We start from the raw sequence: 21,918 nt of genomic DNA, 5'->3' as shown, positions 1-21,918 counted from the left end.
CTCAGGAATGGATTATGCTGTCATTACAGTGTCATTATATCTGTAGTTCAGGTGCTGAGCAACTCCACTGAATGCCATTTCCTTGTTCCTGGAAAGGAAGTTGCCCTGACAGGGTCTGACTTGCCACTTGTGCTCGTTTCACTGCTCACCCATCTGCCACAGTGGCACTGTGCCCATTGCAGGGGATGGGATGCCAACTTCACACGAGTTTATGTGCCAAAAAGTAATAGCTGGAGAGGGATAAAATGCAGGATGAAAACATGACATCATCCTTAGAGGGAGATAATCCTGGTGGTGAGCAGTGCTGAGTGCAGAACGCTCCTGCCTCCGTGCAGGGGAGCACATCTGTCAGCAAAGTCTGGCTCACAGAGCTCCTTTGTCTTTAATTAACATGAGCACACTCCCCTTTCCCCAATGTACCTTCCGTGCTTCCCAGCCTCTCAGAAATTCAGAGGACAGTCAGGCCCTTCAGAAAGGCAAAACTGCCATTACCCAGGAGCCTTTTATCTAATTAGCCCTGCAAGGGCCTTGTCCAGTCTCTTCCTTTTGTCCTGGAAGGGACAGCTGTGCCCAGGACAGGTGGCTATTCCAGCTGGAGCTTCCCTCAGTTTCCACCACCACACTCACACTTCTCCTCCTGTAGTGTCATAATGGGTCATTTTTTTTTTGCTGTGCACACAGCCATCAATGCAGGGATTCACTGCCTGGAGCTCCGAAGAACCAGGAGTTAAAGCAGCATCCATAAATACGAGGATTCTCCCGCCCAGTTATCCAATCTTTCTGCTGTAATAGTCAGACACGGGTTCATGTTTTACTTAACTTCTGCCAGAACCTCCTGCAAAGCAGACCAGGTGCCTGGCAGGGCAGGGATGGGCACGTGGCACCAGCACAGATTTGTGCCCAGGGTTCACTGCACCATCAGGCAGTGCCAGGGCTGTGGCCAGGTGGGACATTTGTCACACTGTGCTGCATCTGTGCAGAGGACTGGGAAAGCACAGCAGACCCTCATGGCTTGTACTCCGAGAGAAATGTGCCACCAAAACCACATCCAGGCTCCAGCACCGTTGGCTTTCAGCTCTGCCCGTGCGACAGAACCCGCCTTGGCACAGCCTGCCGTGGGATCCAGCCAGCAGGAAAGGTGTTCCTGGGATGAAAAGCAATGGAGTGGGCAGAGAGCTGAGCCAGAGGCTGTGGGCTTGGTGCAGCTGTTCGTGGAGCTGTAAAGATGTGGTTTAGAACAGATGTTAAGAGTTCCCTGTGAGGGGGGGGAGGCCCTGGCACGGGTTGCCCAGAGAAGCTGTGGCTGCCCCTGGATCCCTGGAGGTGCTCAAGGCCAGGTTAGAGGGAGCAGCCTGGTCCAAGGATCCCTTCCAACCCAAATCATTCTGCAAGTCTGTGGTTCTATGATAATGAAAAAACAAAGAACCTGAAAACTTCTCTCCCCCCTCTGTTTTCAGAGATTTTCTGCAGCTTTGAGTGCTTGTTTTCTTGGCCCTTACAACTCATCTTTCTACTAGAAAGGTGGTTGAGCTTTCAAAAACCCCTTTATTCTAAACACACTAGCTAAGACCTCTGGAAGAGGAGAAAACCTGGAGAGAAATCTCCTAGTTAAATTTTGCACCCAATTTGCATGGCCTGATCTAGTCACTGACACAGTATTTACCCCTCTGAGTTCTGATGTTGCCTTCTCTGATACCACAGAACCATGGAATGGTTTGGGTTGGAAGGGACCTTAAAGATCATCTCATCCCACCCCCTGCCACGGGCAGGGACACCTTCCACTAGCCCAGGTTGCTCCAAGCCCCGTCCAACCTGGCCTTGGACACTTCCAGGGATCCAGGGGCAGCCACAGCTTCTCTGGGCAACCTGGGCCAGGGCCTCCCCACCCTCCCAGCCAACAATTCCTTCCAAACATCTACCCTAAATTTCTTCTCTCTTAGTTTAAAACCATTCCCCCTTGTCCTGTTACTATTTGTCCATGTAGAAAGTCATTCTCCCTCCCTTTTTATAAGCCCCTTTAGGCACTGGAAGGTTGCAATAAGGTCTCCCTGGAGCCTTCTCTTCTCCAGGTTGAACACCTCCAGCTGCCTCAGCCTGTGCCCATAGGAGAGCTGCTCCAGCCCTCTGAGCATCCACCCCATCTTTCTCTGGTATAAACACTTTTGATTGATCTGTGTAGTCATTAGCAGAGATAATGAGATGACTTCTACTTCAACAGAGTTCTGCTAAGTTTTATTATTAAAACAGAGTTTGTTTTAATAATAAAACTTAGCAGAACTAAGTTGGTTTTTTGTCAAAAAAAACTCCAGGGATTTTCCCATCCCCTGCTCTCCGGGGGGCAGAGAGCGAAACCGCAATAAAAATTCCCATTTCAAAAACAAACAAACCAACCTTGAAAAAGCATTTGTGTGTTGTGTTGTGTTGTGTTGTGTTGTGTTGTTTTGACTAGAAAGTCTCAGGAAAACAGCCTTTAAACCCCATCACAGTTGTCACATCATCCTACTAAGCCGGCCCCGTTTGATCCTATGGTTTCCATGGCAGTTGGTGGTGGGTGTGTTCTGGCAGGCAGGATTCCCTTGGCATCCCCAGCCCTGCAGCTTCAGTCCCACTCCCTGACAGAGTTTTTCATCCTTTGTGACCAGGTTGAAGTGGGTTTGAATGTTTACTTTGACTCACATCTCCCAAGGCTGAGCAAAGGCAGCTGCAGTGAAGGGCCTTCAGTGTGAGCATGGAAGAAGCTCTTCCTCCTCAAAAATTCCTGCATGGCATTTCTGTGGAATCTCACACAAGCAGTCCACAGCACTGCCATTCCCAGGCACTCGTACCTGTGCAATCAGGTGGGTTTCAAAAATAGTTGCTGTTCAGAAGAGTTTTGACAGAGTTTTTCATCTGTCAGAGCCAATTTAGCTCCTGTTAGAAAAGGTGGATTAAAAACCCAAGAACTGCCCCATACACTGGTGCTCAGGCACCCACATCCCTGCAGAACTGCACCCAGAACTCCTGGGTTTGGGAATTAACACCACTGACTCAGGTTTGATTTGGGAAAGACAATTTGAGTTTGAAGTTAATTTCTAGAAAACGAAACCCACGCCAGAAGAGGCTCTTTTGTCACATTGAAAACGTGGCTGAATCTTGTTTTCCACTGGTTACAGTCTGCCACCATGAAACAGGCTAAGGAGACATCCAAACATCAGCTAAAAAACCGAGTGTGATTTAGAAAACTACTCAAAGTTACGGGTTTTAAGAACTGAAAAGGAGTAATGACAGTGAATACTAAGAAAATGTGATTACTCAGCATGGAATTCTCCCAGCTGTGCTTTTCACAAGCTCTTCAAGCAGAATTTACTCTCCAGCACGAAATTCAAGAGCCAGTTAACTTCACTTTCTCAGGTTTAAAGGAAATAGCATGAAAACACTCAGTTATGCTCACAAAATGATGCCACGTAATCCAAGGATTGACTGGTTCCAGAAATTAGCAGAGTCACTGCACGGATGCTTTATGGCCATGGAGAGGCTCCCACTGACAGCCACTCTCCTGAGCTGAGAAAGTTATTCCACGTGCTGGGTTTTTTTAAGAAATATGAAATAAAAAAATATATATAGAAATTTACCCCGATATATCTCTGGCCATTTAAATGTAAGACTCCTAAACAACAGTTTGTAAATGGCATTTAGAAATTAGAAATTAATTTTGTGTGCATCTTAAGAACATATTCAGGAATTATTTAAATTAAAAATGCAAACCACTGTCAACATGGTAGCATTGGAATAATGCTGTAACAACTGTAACTAAATATAGCCATCTATTGAAAGAGTAAATATACTTTGTTATACATAATAATACATATTCATATGATTTAAATACTTAGTGCTATTTTCTGCCTCAATTATTGAGAGGTTGTTTGCCTGTACCCACATCTTTGTAATGATGAAGGGTTTATAGGCTTTGATCTTTCATATTTTCATCTGTAGACTGGGTAGTGGTAGGAAAAGGCAGTGATCCAAGCAGCTCTCACCCCTTCAGTCAGAAAGAGAGGAAACAGGAATAAAAGGATGACACTCAAAGGCAGATCTAGCTGAGCACCACCCTCAGATGCCCACCCAGGGCTCTGTCTGCACACAGACAGGACTTACAAAGTCCTGAGGGGTTCTGGCCTGTTTCTGATTAAATAAAATACCTCAGCTACTACCTTAGTGCTCATGCAAAATCCCTTCCTGGCTGGATCACCAAATGGACTGTTAGGGTCTTATCAGGTCATTTTCCCAAACTTCAGCAGGTGCTGATGGAAATGCACAGGTTCCAAACTGATATAAATTCATGCCAGGCCAGATGTGGTATCATTGCCATGGTTCAGGTGAATAACAGGGAACATTAATTCCACACAAACCATCTGCTCGAGGATTTCATTGTTTTCTTCATTGAGGAGGCAGGAGAAGAAAGCTAATATATTTTGTGCTTTTTTTTTTTCTTCCCCTTGGCTTCCATAATCTTAAATGCTGGGAAAGTTCCATCCCCAGAGGGGGGGATATTTGCAAGTCTGATGCAAGATTTTCAAGTTTCTTTCTCACATCAGCCATTTGAGACTGTCCTCTCCCTCTCATATTTGCCAATAGTTTGTATCTTACCTTGAAAGGAGCATTACAGAAAGCCTAGGTCACAGCAGCACTGAGTGAAAGTGCTAATAAATCCTTCAGAATTCATTCAGATTCACTGTTTTACACCACCTGACAATTCCCCCCCATCTCTGCAGGCAGAGTACTACACAGCTCCAGAGGAATATTAATGAGGCACAGAAAACCTGACACTCCCAGAGCAGCAAAGGTGTAACTCTCACTCACTGGCAGGGCTGGAATCAGTGGAGAGGAAAATCACAAGAAGTTGGGGTCGAGCTGATCTGCCCAAACCTGCTAACACTGTCTGTTGTAAAGACAAAACCACCTTTTCTTATTCCCATTCTCAAAGCCTTCCACAGTATCAGGGGCTATTTCCTCAACCGGGTCGGAAAAGACCTCCCAGATCATCAAGACCACTCTCTGAGTGTTCACCCACATGCCTGGAAAAAGGGGCCTGTCATTTCATTGTGGTATGCTAATTTTCTGTAATTATCTCATCACCAACTCTGTAGGTTTGCTAAATAGCCTTTATATGTAGGAACAACATTAAAGTGAATCGTTTAGGCTCATTAAGTCATCATTTAAGATAATCCACCTTAAGGTGAGATTCATTGTTGGTTTTGTCCTCTTACACTTCTCCTGCAGTGGGGCCCCAGGCTCCTGAATACCCTCCAGCTCTGAACTCACTGCTGCACACGACTTTTTGCAAACCATTAAAATGCAGTTCCAGCCAACTGGACCATCACTGTTTCATGCAGGCAAAAAAATATCAGTGCAAAACAAAAGGAGGAAACGTAAGGCTGTGTGCTGTCTCCCATTCAAAGGAGAACCTTTGGTTTTTGGAACTTCTAGCTGAACGCTGATGAAGAATTTAGAAACACAGTTCGCAGAGTTGGGCAATAATTTAGGTTGGAATGGAGTTCTGGCAGCCATCCAGTCCAACTCCCTGCCCAAAGCAAGCCTGAGGGAATGAGATGCTCAGGGAGCTGCCCAGTAGACCCTTCTCTCACCTTCAAGGTTGGAGTTCCCTGGTAGGACCCCACTTTCGCTTTTCCCTTAGAGGGAAAGTGGTCAGTGTTGGCTGGGCTGTGTATTCACAGTTTTGTCATGGAGGGCAGGAGGAAACTTCCTCACCTCCTGGGGATGGCCCAGCCCAACCCAGCACCCCCGGGAGTGAACGGAATTTAACCAAAGGCAGCTCTCCTGGCCCTGCAGGTTTGGCACTGCCCACAGCCAGCGCAGGGGCAGCAGGAGTTGAATGAGCCCACCCTGAACTCCCTGCTCACACACCAGCTCACACAGGGGCCTTCAGCCAGCTTGGAGCTGCCCATTAGGGACAGGTGGGTTTATGTCACGAGAGAAAATTTCCATGAGAAAGAAGGAAGTGGCAGGAAGAAATACAGAACCCTTTTCCCCGAGTTCTCATTTCCCAGTGCCCTTGAGGAACGTATTTCTGTGTTGGTGAAGAAAGGCCTGGGAACAGATCACAACCAACCACGTGCAAGAGTTCCCTTTATGCTCAAAAAGGGATCTCCACGAGAGCCAAACGGTCACAGAGGCACACAAATCTTACCACATCCTCATTCATTTGCCAACTTTTCCTTTCTGTCCATGAATACAGATGATTGGGGATTCATTAACTAAAAGTACTGTGCACAGTCAGTTTGGTCTTCTGCTTTTAACAAGCTGCCTAAGTGACAAAGCTTTCACAATAAAACAACTTGTAATTAAAGGGTAAGTACTAATACATTACTGAAAGGAAAAAAAAAAATCTAATTACATGTTAATAAAGTGTGGACAAGCATCTGTGGGAATCCCCATTCAGTCTAGCCAAAAATGAGAACTAACACATACAGGAAAGTGTGGGTTTATTAGCTACCTCATGAAAGCTCTTAGAAATCACTAATTCCCTGTAATTATTGCAATAGAACCGATTTTTTTTAAGTATTCAGCACCCATCCAATGATAATGGAAGGCAGCAGGTGTGCCTCAAGTCATGCCTATAATGTCAGGCTAGGGACCTAAATCAAAACCCATCAAAGTTTGCAGAGAAACTCCCTTTCACCTCGTCAAGATGGACAGAGCCCAGAAGTCAACTCTGTCTCCCCATGAGTGAGAATGTGAGCAAGCCTGTGGCATGGAGAGGTGGTCTGAAGCAGGCTGAGAAAAGGGCACCCTCCCTCAGCTTCCCTGCAGCAAATCCTGACACTTTGGGGAGGATGTTGAATGTCTGAGCTCCAATTTTCAAATGTCTTCAAAAAAATATCGTTTCAGTGTTAGTTTTTACTTAGGTCCAGGCCTCCTAAAGGGTGTCAACTCTGTAGCTCTTTTGTGATCAGTGTGATACCGGTGCTTTGATTTTAAAGATCAGTTATTCTCATGTCAGACTGTTTTCCTGGAGTTGTTAGATCCAATTTCACCTTGAAAATTAATTTCATTGTATGGCTGAGGTACTGCTAGTTACATGAGTTAGTAATGAGCAGATAGCCAGCAACACTGAAAAAGAACTTTAATAATCCTTGCAGTAGGATACATGCTGCAGGCAAAGCCTTAATTATTGTACTTTAATAAACATTTCCTTTCTCTTCAGCAGTTAGTTTTTCTATGCAAATGTGTCATATACTTAAGAGAACACACAGTCCTTTATAAGAAGGTATATTCACATGCAAAAATATTCAAAGTAATTAAAAGAATTTATGGGATTTTTATTTCAAATTGCTGGTCAACAGGTGTAATTTGTTCTTAAAATTCTAATGGGAATGTATTTGCTGTAGAGGTACCAGTTCCCAAAATAACAATAGGAATTAGCTCTTTATTTTTTAAAACAACTGCAGCAAGACAGAAATTCACCTTGTTTCTAGGATGGTCACTCCCAAAAGGTGGCCTCTGTGAGCCATTTTGGTCATTACAGGTCTCAGCTATCAGCCAGACCAGGAAAGCTTTTATTTCCTTCACAAATGGTTGGGATTCAGTCATGAGATGCATTAAAGAAAACCATTCCTCAGGTGAATAAAGGATTTCAACGAGCCTGTCCTGCTGGAAGGACACTCAGTCACCAGAATTGCCTTTAATACAATCGCCCACCATGGGATGAAGCTGCATTTCTGAAATGTCAGTTCATTCTGTAATGCCTGGGTGGGTAATCACAGGTACTAATTATCTCTCATTCGGAACAATTTATGCTCTCCCTTGAACATTAGGCCTCTTCACTGGATTTCTTCAATCCATTCAGTGACTGGATCCCAATTATCCATCAGGCTACCCTTTCCAAATTAGTCTGTGGGGACTGAGACACGCAGATTCCATTAGGATAATGGGAATCACATGGCAAAGCCTCATCAGCCCATTTTGAAAACTCAGTGCCACTGGTTAATTGGAAACTAGTTCTAAAAAGGGCAGAGTGGGAAATAGGGATTTCCCAGCAAAATGGTTTAAAAGTCTCATGGGTTCAAAGATTCCATGGAAATAGCTGATACTGGTTTTCTGGCTTTATTTCTGCAGGACTGTAAAGGACCCAGATATTTTTGTAATCTGTTGTTATGTAAATTGTTACAAGGGCCTCTTACAGAAAAAACATCCCTCTCCTTAACCACCTCAGTGCAGAGAAACATCCCCCAAAGCACACGAGGAACTGGGGTGAAGCACTTCAATCTTAGCAACCGGATTTCTTTTCTTTTTGTGCATAATGAAACTGTTTATACAGCATCGGTAAAGCAAAGTTTAACATCAGCAGAAGGAGTCTAGTTAGAACAACTGGGACCAGTTCAGCACTGCATGGGTGTAACCCCAAACTGGGTATTCTATAGCCTTCCATGCCATTGCCCAGAAACTGGTATCAATAGACCATTTACACCCTCTGCCCAGAGCAGCCCTGACCCCTCAGGCTGTAAACTGGGTGTTAAGAGGCCTGTGAGATAGGAGGATGCTCCTGTCCTCACACCCAGTGTGGAACTCCCTGCCCTGAGGGAGGCACTGGGCATTCCTGCCTGAACTGGAGGATAGATAATCTTGGAGTCTTGGGACTCCAGACTGCAGACTAGCACTCTCAACCAGACTGCACCAGCACTCTCACCAACAGGGTTCTTTTCCCCTCTCCCTTTACTTCGGACTCAGGGGGCCCAACCAACACCACTCTGCTCATGCCCCAGGGTGCTGTGTTATACGTTTGAGTTTTGTGGGTCAAAACCAACTGTTTGCCTGTATAATCGTACTTATTGTGTTATTTTATTAAATTGTTATTCTGACTTCTAATCTCTCCTTTGAGTTGAGCTCGTTTCCCCTGCAGGTTTGCCTTTAAACCAGCACAGCCCCAAACTCGCCACAGCAAACTCATCCGCGGTATCTCCGGGCCCGAGCCCTACCTCCCAGGGTGGCTGACAGCAGGAAGTGCGTCCCATATTTCTTGATCAGGTTCTCTGTGATCTGCTGGAGGGTCGGGCGCCGTCCCAGCAGCCGGATGTTCCGGAAGAACTCGGGGGCGAGCGGCAGCGGCGAGCCCAGGAAATTCCTCCTTTCCACAGCGAGGTTGTTCACCTTCCAGCGGCCGAACTCTCTGCAACACAAAGCGGTTCCCGCTCAGGAACGCGGCATCCACACCAGCGCTCTCGGTTTGCAAACCCCCTCTGCTCTGCTGAGTGGCCCTGGCTGGGTGTGACAAAGGGCCTTGGCAGTGACACTCCATCGTGTGTCACACAAGCCGCTCCTTAGAAGCGGTGACACTGCTCCATAACCCGACAACTGCGTGGAAAGAAAGGAATAAAAACGAAGCCACTTGGGTTGCTGCTGTTCCTGGTGGGGTTTTTGTGGTCTCTAAACCCAGCAGATTTGCTACAGATTGAAACTAAAGCAGTTATTAGCCCTAGAGTTGGACCAAATGCGACAAGCATGTTCATTAGCACGAGACAAGTTTTAAAATCATAACAGGAAACAGTCAGTGCTCTTTGCTTTTGATGATAAGTCACTCAGGTACACAGTTGGATAATTTGAATAATCTAGAGAAACATTATCACACCACACTTGACCTTACTATGATAATTCAGGTTTCCTGTACTTCTGGCCTCCATTTTGAGGAAATACACAGACAGCAAGACTGACTCCTAAAAACTTTTCAAATGTAGGAGGGATACAAATGAATTCAAAGACTTGTCCCCTTCCCCTCTCCAAAATAAATCAATGACAGCAGGGAAAACAAACAAGCTCATTGCACAGCAATAAACACATCTTTTATTCATTTACTTACCAATTAAGATACCAGATAGAGTTATTAGTGAGAAGGACTCCTTGTCCTCAAAAGCCAGACAAGATACACAGCCCTGGCAGTAGCTTTGCTTTTCCAAGGTACAGCAGGAGCTGTTTTGGTTGCAGACTCCGAGAATTAAGCCCAAGCAAACTGAAGCCCCTGCTTTAGGTTGAGTCACTCCTACAGTCATGTCAATTAAGATTCCTCTTAGATAAGATGCAGGAAAGCAAAGAGATTAGAGAGCCTAAAAGATCTTACCGAGGTCCCAGCTAAATACAGAGCAACATTCACTTAAAAAATTCACACAAGCGAAGAAATCAAAAGATGCAGCAAGCAAACAACATTTGAGGGATTCCTGAAACAAAGCTGAATGACCAGGGCAATACATAATCAACAGCGAGACTTTTTAATACTTTTAAGTTCACAGTCATTAGTAGACCCCTCATAAATAGGTTTTTCTGCTTTCCATAATCCTCCTGCTTCTCTTGCAGATCTGAACTGTCCTATCCCCGATCCAGCTTCATTTTTTCTTTGTTCTAGTGACAGTGTGGTGCAGCCCCTGTGAACTGCCTTTCCTCTCATACACATTCTTGCAGATGCCATTTTTTATCACAGCAAATGTGAAAATGATATAATGAAGAAATGTCTTTAACTTGATGGAGACTTAATGCAATTTATCAGCCAAGAGAATAAACAGATCCCCACAGTCCTTAAAGACTCTACCCATCACCAGAGTGCCTAAATTAGTATTTGGAAATTGCTACCTGATAGGGGATTCTTCAACTTAATTGTCAGATTTCAAAGTTTTCTCTCAAAACTTCCCTTTCCCTTTAGGAAGCTGTAGAGCCAACAATCTCTTTTTTCAGCTTTTATGGAACCACTGCTTATCAGTAGAAAGAAATGAGAAAAATTACACACCAACATTTTTCGTCTGCAAAATTAAAAAAATACTCGTTGGGCATATTGACCACGTTAATGCAGACACTGAAAACAGTGAATTACCCTGCACTGTAAATGCAATTTTCATGTGAAAAACAAACAAACAAACAAACAGAAAAAAACCCCACGCTTTTTTGTTTAAATTCTGAGCTTTCTAGTCATATCCTTCATTTGAACAGGTCAGAAAATACAGGTTAATTTTAGTTCCTGAACAGACCATCAAGATAGAATTGCTTTGACACCAAGAAAATAATGCAAGCTTTGTGATGTAAAATACTCATTTTTGTACCTTGATGAAACCTTTTCTTCTAAACTTGCTCTCTGAGCTAAGGTCCCACCACAAGATTAACTGAAAAGATGCAACTCTTACAAAAGCTGGTTTGCTGCCACCCTTAATTCGATTTTCATTTAGAGCATTTAAGGACAGAGAAGACCACCCTCATCCCCTCACCTGCCCCCTTTTCAATGCACTTAAAATAAATCTCACCAGAACCCCTCTTGCTGCCCATGCCACACTTTTGGGACTCAAGAAGAAACTATCTCCCAGAAAAAACATCTCATCCTGCCTTAGATGCTGAGGATTTCTCAGAATTTCTCACCAGTCTGGTGTGGTATTTAACTACACAGAGTGCATTTTATTTTCTGCTTGAACATTGCCAATTTCGGGTGCCAATTTTTGGCAATTGTTGGGCAATTGAAAATTATGCTAAATATTAGATACATAATGTCTGAGTAACTAATTCCAGCTCCAGTCTGAACCCCCTCTTAACCCTGGACCAAGCTCTTTGCCTTCTTCTGTGTCCTTGGGCACAAAGGGCTTAGACACATCTTGCAGCCCCTTTCCAGAAGCAGCAAATCATTTCTTGGAGGAGTTAAACTGGAAACAATGGCCTCATCCACAACAAATTCAGAAGAATTCCCAAATTCAGGTTCCCCTGAACTAATCCAGGGGCTGGGTTATTCCAGCACTGATAGAAATTTGTTTGGCTGAAGCAAATTTGAGTTCTTTCCACAGTTTTTGCTGTGGAAGGATTTTTTATTATTATTATTTTATGTTATATTAAAGAGAGGAAGTAGGCTAATGGTTTAGCCATGTCACTGTAAGTTAAACCATATCCTTATGTTTCTTTTGTATGACTTATAGAAATATGCCTATTTATGTAGCTATCCACATAATTTCCCTTTTTTGTTTTAATTGCACATTGCAGGCACTGGTGTATTCTCTCCTATTTCCATTTCCCCTCTCTCATCACCCCTTGTAGTCTCTCTAGCACAAACTCTCCAGCCCCAAACAATTTTTGGTACCAAATGTGCATTAATTATTCCCCTGTGGAAATCATGCTCCTGCCCACTGCCAGAGGCAGGCTAGCAGGCCTGGCAGAGTTAATAAACATCTGAGCAGAGAAAATCCTGCCTTCCAAAGGAGAACACCTCCCACAGCATAGCATGGCATCAGTGCTGGCTGCTGGACAAGAAAACCAATTATCCACTGAGAACAACCACCACAGATATGAGAAGCTCGTTCTTTCCTACTCCTCCTCTTCCTCTGCTGTGGAAGAGCCAAGAGCAGCAGCTGCTCAAGAAGTGAATAGCAGGTGGTACCCCCTGTGCTGCCCAGATATTTGCAGCCCCAACAATATGTTACCCATTGGATGGAGTTCTTAATGCTCAGGGCAAAGCCTGGTGCAGAGAGGGATGATGGCTCAGAGTTGTACAGGACAGAGGGAATCAGTCAGTCTGGCTCCCAGGATGAAGCCCATAATGGAATCCTGTTATTATCACAGGTAGTGCCAGAGGCCATGGGCAGCATTCTCTCCATCCTCCTGCACGGCAGAACCACGGATTTGTGTGTCCTACCCGAAATCTGTCTCTTGGCTGTTGGGTAATGCACACACAGGAGCCCTGGAGCCCAGCAGTGCCATCTCTGACCAGCTGGACTGCAGGATGGCACAGCCTCTGGCTGCTGGAGGGGCTCTCCTGCCATCAGTTCTACTCAGAGAACATTGGGTTGAAGAATTGCCAGTCAGGGAGTCAGTGTGGGGTGAAAACCAGCACAATCTAAAACACAGTTGTCATTTCAACACTTTTTTCTTTAATTATTTCCTAACATTTTTTATTCCCGTTGCTATTCGAAGACATTGAGAGTGATGTTTAATCTCAAGAAACAATTAACATTCTGACATGAAACACTCCCTAGTAAAGCACCATGCAAGTTGTGGGCAAGATTTTATCTTGAAAGAAGCTTAAACTGCAAGTGGATCTGAGAGGACTGCTAGGGCAGCAGGCCAACAAGGGCTGTCAGTGTGTCCTTTGAGTTTCAAGCCATAGTTTTTTTTCCAAATGTGTACATAAATTATACATTTGCTTCTACCACTGCATTCATTTATATCGTAGAGGTACAGGGAGATATAGAGAAAGCTCTGTATAAAGCATCTAGATGAAAGAAATTTAAAAAATGCCATTGAACTTTAAAATTGTAGTGGGTAGGAGATCTAAAATGGGAATATAATCTCTGCTATTGCAGATGACTGAATCAGCCTACAAAGAGGTTTACTGTGAGTCTGATGGATTCTTCTTCACTACAACAGCCTCTCCTAAGGTCAACCACACACAGAAGAGAGCCCAGGCAAAATTAGCAATGTTAGGCCTTATTGTGAGTAACTTGTGTGTTTTATAAAACAGTGAGTAACTTGTGTGTTTTATAAAACAGTATCATTGCCAGTAAGCATAAATGTTATCAAACAACATTGTGACATGGTGTGGAGAGCACTCTGGGAAAATGAACTCCACATCACTTCTAATACAAAAGAACTCTTCTGTGTTGCTTTCTCCTGACGAGGCAGCTTCACACCTGGATGGTGGAACGTGTCTGCCTTGACTGGGCTGGAATGACAGTGGGATTCTGAATCCAATGCTTTTCCCTTGCAGCTGCAAGTTACTCTGTTGGCAGAAGAGCACAATGAGAGAATATATGGTGTTTTTCTCCTGCTACCTTCCTAAAAAGCTCGAGGATCTCTAATGCCTGAAGCCATGGCTTGAATAAGGCCAAGATGAGATACACTTCATTTTATATCCAACTGCAGAAGAAAAAGGTCAATGAGCCATTACAATGCTCGTGCTCTGCATCAGGCCCCGCTGTGTGACTGGGGTGGGGTGGGCTGGCAGCTGCACAGACACAGCCAGGGGCAGCTCAGCTGTCTGACTGATGGGTCAGAGCACCATCAACCACATCTCCTCCATCCCACTCAACACAAAAGCCATGTATGACTGTAGCCTTTGGGGGAAATTGTACCCAGGCCAATTCCTCCACAGGAGACAGGCTGTGTAGGTACAGAGAATCCCAGAATCCCAGGATCTCAGAATCCCAGGACATGCTGAGTTGGAAGGGACCCACCAGGATCATCCAGTCCAACCCTCAGCCCTGCACAGACCCATCCCCAAGAGTCACCTCCTGTGCCCCAGAGGATCAGCCAAACCCTCCTGGAGCTCTGGCAGCCTTGGGGCTGTGCCCACTGCCCTGGGGAGCCTGGGCAGTGCCCAACCAGCCTCTGGGGGAAGAACTTTGTCCTGAGATCCAACCTGACCCTGCCCTGACACAGCTCCAGCCATTCCCTGGGTGCTGTCCCTGCTCCCCCCAGAGCAGAGCTCAGTCCCTGCCCCTCCTCTGCCCCTGCCCAGGCATCTGGAACTGCACTGAGGTCTCCCCTCAGTCTCCTCTGCTCCAGCTGAACACACCAAGTGCCCTCAGTGTCCTCCCACAGCTTCAAATCAAGGCCCTTCCCATCCTCAGTGCCTCCTTTGGACACTCTCCAATGGCTCAATCCCTTCCTTACATTGCAGCACTGGGTCCCAGCTACACCACAGTCCTACCAGTCTGATAAAAGAGGGTTTCATAGCAGCAATATCCTGTTACCTCACAGCTACCTACTGGCAGTTGTAACATAGTAAGTACAGAAAATATTTGTTATTAAAAAAAAAAAAAGGCTTTTAAAGAGAGGATTCACCCAGGATCAGGTAGTAACCAAGGCTGTGTTATTCACAGATTGTCAAGTGAAAACATTCTCCTTACCAGCACAGGTCATAAACCTTTCAATGTTTATTATGATCAGGTAAGCAATAATAATAATAATAATAATCAGAAAACTGCCACAACCTTTACTAAATGCTTGTTACGGTTCATTTTTCTATTCAAGGTGAAGAAGAAAGGATTTAGTTATACAGTGACTGAGAAGCCTTCTGAAAATACCTACCTTTGTACAAAATCTTGCTGGTAGGGAAAAAGACACCAATATGAGCAAAGCAAACAGAGCAGCCTCCCTTGAGGAAGAGAAGAAGCTGGGCCTGATAGTACAGAACACATCTCATCTGTGTCCCTTAAAATTTCAGTTATCTAGATGTGGTGATCAGAAAGAAAAACATTCAAGATACAATAAGATCCTTTTAAACATATTTCCCCCTGCTGAAATGGAAAGTGTTTCTTCGTTAACTATATGCTCACAATTGCCTGGAATTTCCCCAAGGTCAAAACAGAAAAGTCTGCTGAACATATGTATATTTTCCATATTATTGTTTACAGTTTTTTTACCTTACAATGAATAAACACTATCATTAGGATTTCTTTTTATCTTAATATATTATCCCTTTGAAACATCTTCGTCATTTTTTTGCCTTTCCATGTCTTTTTCACCTTATCAGCTTCCTAGCACTTGAAATTCTACTTCCAGAACCACCATTCATCAGTCTCAGCTTCACTATCTTCTTGCATTATGCATATGAAATATGTATAAATGGATGAATGAATTTTAATAAAAAGCATATATTATATACCTAGAATGTACTCGGATGTATTTCTTTTTTATGACTACTCATAGTCAGATTACTGTGTCAGCTCCTGTGACATCAGGGATTTGAAACTTCTCCTCTGTCACGAACATCAAAGGGACACAAGAGAAAGAAAGGTGGCTTTCCTTTTTTTTCCATGCCTCCATAACACTTGTACTGAAAAATTCCTCCTCTGATGAAATCCAGGAGGGAATTATTTCTGCATCTTGTCCTGTGGTGTCGTGTTTGCCTTTTACTGTGAGTTTGTGATACACTTCAAACACCTTTGTGAGTGCTCCTTCAGAGGAACTCACCATCCCCACGTTCAGCTGGCCCTGTGTGCACGTAAAGGCATTTGCACAAAGCCAACAGCTCTTAATGACTTAATCTTATTTACCTCCTGCCTGGGAAAGCAGCTCCATCACGCCAGCAGTGCAGAGGAATGACTGGCCTGGAGAAATGCACTTCCAGGAGTGTGTGGTGATTACACAGGAGTTAAACAGCGAGTACAGGTGGAGCACAAACACTTCGGGACTGAAAGGGTGCCTGAGTGAGGAACTGTTTGCACAGGCTTTTAAGACAGGCATTAAATTCCAAGGAAATGATTCATTAGCTCTGCATCTGTTAATAGTGTCAGGGAGCAGAGAGGAAAGGGAGAATTCCTGGTAAAAGCTACCCTCGCCTACATCTGAGATGGAAAAGGACTGGCACACCTGGGAGGTGTTTCTCACAGCCTGAGTAAGCAGGACATAGATTTTGCAGCTTTTCTATATTTCTGGGGTTTTACCCCTTAGATGTGCCCTGGCCTGTGGGTGTTTTTTGTGCCAGTCTCTTGAGGGGGGAGAGTCAAGGGGATGGGGCCAGGCTCTTTTCAGCGGTGCCCAGCGACAGGACAAGGGGCAACAGGCACAAGCTGAAACACTGGAAGTTCCACCTGAACATGAGGAAAAACTTCTTCTCTTTGAGGGGGGGCAGAGCACTGGAACAGGCTGCCCAGAAGAATTGTGAATTCTCCTTCTCTGGAGACATTCAAAACCCACCTGGATGTGACCCTGTGCCACCTGCTCTGGGTGACCCTGCCTTAGCAGGGGCTTGGGCTGGATGTTCTCCAGAGGTCACCCCCAGCCCCAGCCATTGTGGGATTCTGTGTTGATGACAATTAAAATGTGGTTTTACAGCCTGCTGGGTAAGCTGGGGGCATTTTTGGAGCGACATGTAGTCGTCCATCCAAACAACGACAAATAGTCCAGGTTACATGTCACATTCTACCAAATGCATTCAGATTGGTTACATTTAACCAAATGTGTCTTGGTTATGCCAATCACAGCTTTTTTCCCTGTGAATACATATGGGAGGTACCTTCTAGTGGGTCAGATCCTTGCCAATATAATATTGCCAACATAAGAAAACCAAATTCCACCAAGATATCTATTGTCACTGGCTTATATATTTATTCTTCCCTGTAAGAAATACTGACTTCATGGTTTATCACAGGTCCTAGAGGGACAGGAAAACTTTTCATTCTCCCCTTGACAATATCAAGAGACTTTCCAATGCCTTGTGTGTGCATTGCTCAGACTAATCTAATCCTTCTACAGTCTGCTGGAGAGTTTGGCAAGCTCAGAACATCCTTTTCTCTCAGTTCACACCTGCTCATAGGAATCATTTATTATCTAGGAAACATGATTGATAAAATGGTGCATTTGTTTAGACTGGCAGAAGACAAATGAAATCCAAAAAATCCCTCTGACTGGAAGATTGTGTCTCTTTCAATTTATTTGCAACTGTTTCAAAACCCAATGTTGTCTGACATTGAACGGGAGGAAAAGGTATGGATTTCAACTTTGTAAATGGGGTAAAAACTGTTTCCCATTTTTTCCACAATGCACTAAATACCTTCACTCTGTTTCCCAGAACACTTTCAGAGGAGCAGGTATCTTACCTCGAGCTAAAACAGCAGTTAACCTTTAAAATGGAGAAGACCGCCCTGGAAAAGAGTTTTTTGACACAGTGAGAAGAGTTATGACAAAGAGAAGTAGAAAGGTCTATTTACAGCATTTTTGCCTGACCTTCAGAGCCAATAGACATCATAGTCCTGTCCCTGTAGTTAATTGGACCTGAACAAAACCTGATGATTCTGGAAATTTCTAAGAAAATGAGACTCATAATCTCTGCAGCTCTCTCTAAGGATGGGCTTTAGAGATTTGACTATACCTGTTGCTGCTTCAAAATCAACGTGAAAATCATGTTTTTCTTCCTTCTCTTCTTATCCTGACTAAAAATAAAAAGAATGGACCAGGTTTCTTGTAGAGACAAGGAAGAAAGCCGAATCTGTGGAGTGTTTTAGTGCATAAATCAACACATGAAAAGACACCTGGAGCCAACCAAAACACCTTCTGACTGGATAGTGTGGCAGAGAGCCTGAGCTCTCTCTTTGGAAAGGGTTTGCTTGTGTCTGGGATGTTACTGGTGCTCATGGTTGGTGCCACAGAGACAGCAAACTCCCAATCTACTCAACAGAAAAGCTGATGTTCCTCCTGACTCTCTGAACCTCCTAAATGGTTCAGACAAAACATATATTCTCAAATACATTCTCAAAGAAATACTGATCCAAAGCCTTATCCATGAAGCTGTACACAATGTCTAGAATTGTCCCTTTTCCAGAAAGAACACTGCACAAACTTAATCTTCTACAGTGGAGATTATCTGGCTCCTTTTCCAAACAATTCACAAGTTTACCCTTCCAAAGAAGAGGGGTTTTGCCTCCCCCTTATTTCCACCCCTATTCCTGCAGAGCACATGCCAGCAGTGCTATTTACAGCACTGAGGGATGGCAGCTACTTAACCTGCACTTGAATTTATAAAGGCAGTTGTTTCTCCCAACACCCTGGGATAAGTTTGGCTTCACACAAGTGTAAATCTCACACATATATGCATAAATGCTGTCTTGATATTGTGAAATATAACAGCTGCACTACTGTTGTCTGTAGCAAGTCAAATTGTTGAAAGCAGCAGAATGTAAAACAAAATATTTTCTGAAAGTACTTTGGTGTGTTATTTTTTTGTTTATGACTTAGCTCTTCGGGGAATGTGCAGCTGATCTTCTTTGCATCTAAATGTTATCCACCTACCTAAGTGTTGTTCCAATGGTATAAGGAAATACTCTGTTCTCTCCTGGCACACAAAAAAATAAAGCCAGGAATTCTTATTCAGCACATAAAAATGTTTCGGGTTTATTTTCTATCACAACAAAGGATGCTTCTGCTTAAGCACAACTATTTTTATTGATTCCAGAATAAATCTGGAGTGCTGGTTTATCAAAAATAGTCCTGGCATTCTTCTTTTTTCCAGTGGAGTCAATTGTAAATATCTCAAAGAAACAGTGGAATTACACCAGTGAGCTGAACAGAGAATCAGGGCAATAAAATTGTCAATATAGTTCCAGATGACAAACACAGAACTTCCTAATGCTCTTAACTAAACAAAAGCATTGGATGGGAGACAAGTTACTAATTTCTGCCACAGGAACAGTCAAGTGTTAAATGTGTTGTTTGAAAAAGTAAGGCCTATATTTATCTTACTTTACAGAATCCTGGAATGGTTTGGGTTGGAAGGGACCTTAAAGCCCATCCAGTGCCACCCCTGCCATGGGCAGGGACACTTTTCACTGGTCCAGGTTGCTCCAACCTGGCCTTGGACAATTCCAGGGATCCAGGGGCAACCACAGCTTCTCTGGGCAACCTGGGCCAGGGCCTCCCCACCCTCCCAGCCAAGAATTCCTTCCATAAATCTCACATCAATTTTCCCGGTCTGAAGCTGGACGAGACCAAAGGTGCCCTTGCTAGGAAGAATTTAGAGCAGCCTTAGATCCAACGACTCTGAACACAGCCATGAATCCCTGCATCCTTTCAGGAGAAACTTCCCCCAGCAGCAGCTGCACAGACAGGAACAAACGCTTTCTTCACCTCTTTAACCTAAATAAGAGCATGAAATTCACTGCCAAACAGAGACTATTTAAATGCTAATTGGGACAGCAGGTGATTTAATTTCCTCTCTGATTTTTCCTTGAAAGAGAAATAAAAAGAGTTGCAGCAATCCAAGCCTTTTTTTGTCATTTAAAGGCTTGATTTTGTTGTAAGTGTCGTTCTTATGTGTTATTGCTGCATCGTGTGATAAATAATGAGATTTCTGAAACTGAAGAGAGTTACAGGAAAAAATATCCTCCACATCTTTACATCCATGCTATACTGAACCAATGAAAAGTTAAAAGTATAAAAGGTAAAAAAAAATAAAGTGGTTATAAATCAAATACTTTTCAATTATACTGTAATTTTTAATCTATTACCTGGTTAATAGTTTAGTAGTTTTTGGCTCATGTGAAAAAATATTAAAAAATATGTGTAAAAAATATTTAAAAATATAAAACACAAATTATTTCTGCATACACAAATTGCACTTTAACAGCATACAAAAAGAGAAAAGATTGTTGCACAGAACAATTTAAGCCCTCACTGCAGGTTCCACAATCTTGTCCTTTGCCACGGAAACATCCTGAATTGGAAAAACCTCTGTGCTATGGATCAGCTTGGAGTCTCTCATGCTGCAATTTGATCTATTACTGTCCATCCACTGCCCCAATAAAGGATGAAGGTTTGTGTATCCAGGCACAGAAGAGTGATTACAGTCATTTGTCTGAATGCAGGAGTAAGACCCAGATCCCCTGCAAAGGGTTTGTTGTTAGAGGGACATTATCACATTACAGGGGATCTTGCAGAAATTATCCTGAACCTGGTCTTTTTTTAAACTTCTTATTATTGAGTAGAATGAAAGAGAGTATATCCATAAAATACACTGAGCTGAGGGCTTTGGCAAGTGCTTTGGAAGATTTACAGATACCAGAGGAGTGGCTGAAAATTGAAAATATGGCATGGGATAAAAAGGCCTGGTACTGTGCTGAAAAATACACCTGAATACACACAAAATGGGGGGCCAGCCTTTTTTCCAGGGCAATTAGTGACAGGACAGGGGGAAAGGGCCTCAGGTTGTGCCAGGGGGGGGTCCAGGTTAGGAGGAAAAATGTTTTCACTGAGAGAGGTTGAGCAATCCCTGGAAGAGGTCAAAAAATGACTGGATGTGGTGCTAAGGGATATGGTTTAGTGGCCATGGTGGCATTTGAGCAAAGGTTGGACTAGATGATCTTAGAAGTTTTTTCCAACCTTAATGACTCTATGATTTTATTTAAACAAATAATTAAACCAGTAGAAACATGGTAAAATAGAACACATTTCAAAAAGGTCCACTAATTCTTTTGGGAATTCCGCTGCAATCATGAAAAATTCTTACATAAAACTAGAATGTTTTATATATAAATGTCACAAAATAGCTTGTGTGACAAAATGTCATGTTCCAGAGGTCTGCTAAGATCCCAGTCATGGTGCCCCTGAAGAGTCATAAACGAATTAAAAATCAAATAAAATAAATGAAAATAAAATAATAAAAAAACCCTGTTTAAATCCTTTTCAAAACAACAGGCAGTGGAAGAAAATCGTTATTAGGAAAGGTTGGAGAGGATTTTTTCCAGGGAACATAAGCTTCTGGGGGACATGACAACAGACTTGCAATATGTTACTCAGCAACAGGAGCTGAACAATTGCTCAGTTAGGAAAAACAAGCCTTATTTGGGGTAAAGAAGGCTGAACAACAGAACTGTCCCAGCCCTACATTTCTGCCAATCTAGACCTGTAAATGTGAGCAAAGCTCAGGTGCTGCCCCACCTGTCAGTCTGTACGTGTCTGCTCTGCTGACAGCAGCTGCTCCCTCCCATTCCTGCCCCCACTGCCAGCATCTGCCAGCATTTTCACAAAATCATGGAATGGTCAAGGCTGGAAAAGCCCTCTGAGAACATCAAGTCCAACTGTCAGCCCAGCACCACCACCGTGTTCGCCACCAAACCCTGTCCCCAAGTGCCACGGCCACGGGTTCCTGGGACACCTCCAGGGCTGGGCACTCCAAACCTCCCTGGGCAGCCCCTGCCAAGGCCTGACCACCCTTTCCAGCAGGAAATTCCTCCTCCTGTCCAACCTGAGCCTCCCCTGGCACAGCTGGAGGCCGTTCCCTCTCCTCCTGTCCCTTGTTCCCTGGCAGCAGAGCCCGACCCCCCCCGGCTCCCCCCTCCTGTCAGGGGGTTGCAGAGCCAGAAGGTCCCCCCTGAGCCTCCTTTGCTCCAGCCTAATTTTGGGTGACAAAAGTAGGATCTGAAGGGACCTTAAAGCCCATCCAGTCCCACCCCTGCCATGGGCAGGGAC

General features: G+C 43.9%; 1 protein-coding gene and 1 long non-coding RNA gene across 4 annotated transcripts in view; one reads left to right on the top strand and one right to left on the bottom strand.

The window, feature by feature from the left end:
• The window catches only part of LOC116790931 (BMP/retinoic acid-inducible neural-specific protein 3), a 167,246-nt gene that overhangs the window by 64,532 nt on the left and 80,796 nt on the right, over positions 1–21,918 (bottom strand). For both annotated transcript variants that reach the window (XM_032696474.1, XM_032696475.1), the window contains exon 3: positions 8,976–9,166. In XM_032696474.1, the coding sequence (XP_032552365.1) occupies positions 8,976–9,166 (191 nt within the window). The remainder of the gene's footprint in view (positions 1–8,975; positions 9,167–21,918) is intronic.
• On the top strand, positions 636–3,559 carry LOC116790934. Of its 2 annotated transcripts, none has more exons than XR_004358547.1 (3): positions 636–851; positions 2,643–2,837; positions 3,171–3,559. It is a non-coding gene; the product is annotated as an uncharacterized LOC116790934 (long non-coding RNA). The 2 variants fall into 2 exon arrangements; XR_004358546.1 differs by having other exon boundaries at positions 644–785.

This window comes from Chiroxiphia lanceolata, chromosome 9, assembly GCF_009829145.1.
Source record: "Chiroxiphia lanceolata isolate bChiLan1 chromosome 9, bChiLan1.pri, whole genome shotgun sequence".
Classification (NCBI taxonomy): domain Eukaryota; kingdom Metazoa; phylum Chordata; class Aves; order Passeriformes; family Pipridae; genus Chiroxiphia; species Chiroxiphia lanceolata.
Note: the sequence above shows the minus strand (reverse complement) of the source record. Positions and strands in the feature narration are given on the sequence as shown.